This window comes from Sphaeroforma arctica (assembly GCF_001186125.1).
Source record: "Sphaeroforma arctica JP610 unplaced genomic scaffold supercont1.335, whole genome shotgun sequence".
Classification (NCBI taxonomy): Eukaryota; class Ichthyosporea; order Ichthyophonida; genus Sphaeroforma; species Sphaeroforma arctica.
This window is the reverse complement of record NW_014040223.1, coordinates 54,337-58,162: the sequence shown is the minus strand read 5'-3', so window position 1 is coordinate 58,162 and position 3,826 is coordinate 54,337. Positions and strand designations below refer to the sequence as shown.

Here is a 3,826-nt window from a genome sequence, read left to right as displayed (position 1 = left end):
CATATACATATATATATACATACATACATACATACATACATACATACATACATACATACAGACATACATATATATATATATATATATATAATATAGCTATCACTAATTTCAATTGTGATACTTTTATCTCCTATCGGCGTGGACCACTAATGCTTAACAATTAAAGTCCTCATCCATCTCATACACCGAATCGTACTAGACCCCCGATGCAAGAAAGAACACGCCATATTCTCAATTTACAACATGTAACGAGAAGTACCTACTCATAATTGTGTCCATATCTGCCATCAGTTTCTGGCACTTGAAATGAGGTGCCTTTGGGCCCAATCGACTGGGATCAAGTGAACCCGAACACTCCAGTGTGTCTCGGGCGATCTCCACACACTGGTTGCTGTAAGACATCACCTCTTTGTGGAAGGCCTCGTTGCTCTAATACATTCGGTGGAGAAACAGGGGAGAGCCTCTATAAGCACACAGACTATGTAATGGACGGCGAATAGATAGACGATAGCCTCAAACACAGCCTGTGTCATGGACTTATATTCGACAGCCGGTGATCATTTTCACCGCTTTGAAAGGGTTAGCAGTCACATTTGCCAGATAGACGTAGTTGATTAGGCAGAGAAACAATCTAGTATATCCCGTGTACCGTATCTACAACCTAATGATATTTATGTGCATGTATTGTTTGAGATCATTCGTTATAGGCATTTATGTACTCGAATTATCAAGAGTACAAGGATCAAATTCTGGCCGGTCGCAAAAGGCAATTGCACTTGTTAAAAATAATATTTAGCAAGCAATTTTGATGCAGGAAACCTACCTCCGCTACGTTTATGGTAGAAAGTGCCTGCAGCCAAGCCTCCACTGCTTGGGCTGTCGTCATGGCAACCACATTCCTCCTGGTCTTGAGATGCAGTATTTTCTGCTCCACATCCTCCGAATTCGTTCTTACTATCATGGACGGTACTACACAGTAATCAATAGCAATTGGTATTTGATTTTTACAAACAGCACATGTTTGGTCGCAATTGGTATAAAATATATACATATAGCACATGTTTGTTAGCAATTTGTGAAATATTGGATACAATAGCCTAGCCGTAGCCTCTGGTCTAGTAAGTCTGCGTTAGGGGTTGTGGGTTTTAGTGTTTAAATAGATCCTCTGGTACAGCAAATGTGGTTTATATAATTCGTTTTGGATAAATACAGATAATAGGGACGAAAACCATACACGTGCACATGCAGACACACCACAGAGAAAAAATAAACCATACACGTGCACTGGCAGACACACCGCAGAAACAAAATAAACCATACACGTGCACATGCAGACACACGGCAGAAAAATAAATAAACCATACACGTGCACATGCAGACACACCACAGAGAAAAAAACATACACGTGCACATGCAGACACACGGCAGAAAAAAAATGCCGTGCATTGACGACTAGAAAATAGAATCGGTGGTCATACGCGCACAAAGTATATGCGATGAAACATTGGACACGATAAACATGCACGTACACGCGTAAATCAGGCTCCCACGGATGTGTATACAAGCTGCGGTGAAAAACTAACCACATGAGTGCAGAAAGAATGGACTGATAGTGCATGGTCTGCAGAACCCACTCGCGTACGAAGGGCGGCATGATGGTTCTACCACTGTGGTCACGACACTGACTTCCCACCTCTTACAACCTTGCTGCTTGTCTCGAGTAACCAATTTCCCCACAGAACTACAGCAATGGACTGTTCTGAGAATCCGGAACCCATGTAAAAGCACGGTCGAAAAAACCACGCGGTATATGTATGCATCTACATCGGTTTAAGTATATATACCGGTATATGTACTCAGATAAGTGAAATCATCAACTCCAACGGTTGCGCTTACCTCCGATAATAGACCGGATATCCATGGGAGACAACAATCTGTATGGAAGGAGATAGAACAATACGAACATGATATTGGGTTCAAACGCCAACAGCCAGGTGCACAAGTTAGAAACCAAGACTTACTGGATGTAATGAAAATATTGGTATATGTACACACATACACACATAGAAGAAACCTTGATGTTGCTTTGAGCATACAACTACACATACACAGGTTCGCGCACAAATACATTATCTCACAATATATGATATCAGAAATTCACAATTATGTTAGCGTTCACACCGAACCTTACTATAGACTGTTGCCACGGTGGATAGCTTTGGGTGTCAAATTGCCACCACTACCACGTAGTTGTGGACAGTTTGTATTTTTTTTCCGCTACTTACAGGCTGGCTATAACACTAGTCAAGTCAGAGGACATAAAAGACAGTGACGTGTAATCACTGGTTCCACGACACTCAACGATAAGTATAAATGATACGGCAAAGCGATAGTATACTTCAGTAGTACGTGCACATTGTAGCTATATACATCGAATCCCCAGATGTTTCACTACATACACTAGTTCGAGTGAAAGTATATATATATATATATATATATATATATATGTATGTATGTATGTGCATGGATGTACCCTAGAAAGCGCCATACACAAAAACACCCAAACACATCCACCTGTTCATAGTCTGATGTGCGACAGTATTGATCCGCACGGGCAACCGTGAAACTGTCGAGAATAGTGGGTACAGTGTCTGGCCCTTCCAATAGTCAATAGACTTCTCAATGTCGCACGATATCTCCTCAAAATCATCCTTCAGGCAGGATGTAGGAATAAAACAGTTTAAAACGAGAAGTACGATGGTGATAGATACAAACAGCATATGGGCTACCAGTAATGCACATACAATACAGTCACAACATGGCGCACAGAACACGCAGCTACGTCATGTGAACACATGCTCGTCACACATAGTAGTATCTGATAATTGAGTAGTGTGCATATAGTCACTACATGGTGTACACAACACGCAGGTACATCGTGTCAACACTACCTCGTCATGCACAGGCTTACCAGTATCTGCGCCATCAGCAGAGTACACAAATGAGCCAGGATCACGGCATCGCTCTGTTCGCATCTGTGAAGGAAGATGTATACAATGGAAGCCGTTAGATTGAGATCCCAATGTGCACGGTGTTGAGGGCTCTGTAGCTTTCGTTGATGTTTGTACTTGTCATCTGTGTGTAAGTTTAAGGTATGTTTGGTAGTTCGAGTTTTCTTCGAATGAGGTTGTGCCAGGATTTTACCGTTTTGGATAGCGTTCTGGATGAAAAAAATCTCTCATACAGTAGAAAGTACTCAACATTGTTATAGATTACGCGATATTTTGCGATTATGGCAGGTGGGCAGCAGATTTGAGTGTATTTCAAGGAGGCTATGATTCAAGGACTGTTCATCCACTCAACAAATCCGCACCCTTAGACTGATATCCCTGTACTTTAGCGTGCCACGGGCATCATATGGTTAAATGACCCTGTGCTTTAGCATGTCATCTGCATCACATGGTCAAATGATATATGTAGTCTCTGGATACATCGCTGCCTACACGCGCTGCGAACAGACCTTACGACTGATACAACTTGGAAGACGAGCCTAAGTCAATGCAGTTTGTACAACTTAATGACCATCTTACATTGATGCAATATTGACAACGCTAGAGCTCAAAAACAACCCTGATCGGCAAAAATAGACAAAAAGCCCCTAGAATGTTGCCAAATCTCGGTATATGAATACACCTTCGTGCTCTAAAACATACTTTCCGTTGTTTGCCTGTAAGTGCCCCAGTACGAGATGCGTGTCGTCTATGTCCCACTGCGACATCAGCAGGACATCTCGCACCACATGCGGCACTTGCTCAAAAACCTCATC

At 42.0% G+C, this 3,826-nt stretch overlaps 1 protein-coding gene across 1 annotated transcript in view; it reads right to left on the bottom strand.

Annotated features, from left to right (window-relative positions):
- Positions 1–3,826, bottom strand: part of SARC_05325 (hypothetical protein) — a 13,938-nt gene extending 10,112 nt beyond the window's left edge. The window contains exons 1-6 of the mRNA XM_014300825.1: positions 3,714–3,826; positions 2,972–3,035; positions 2,575–2,711; positions 1,897–1,934; positions 824–969; positions 264–429 (exon numbers count right to left, since the gene is read on the bottom strand). Coding sequence (XP_014156300.1) covers positions 264–429; positions 824–969; positions 1,897–1,934; positions 2,575–2,711; positions 2,972–3,035; positions 3,714–3,778 — 616 coding nt within the window. The 5' untranslated portion in view covers positions 3,779–3,826. The remainder of the gene's footprint in view (positions 1–263; positions 430–823; positions 970–1,896; positions 1,935–2,574; positions 2,712–2,971; positions 3,036–3,713) is intronic.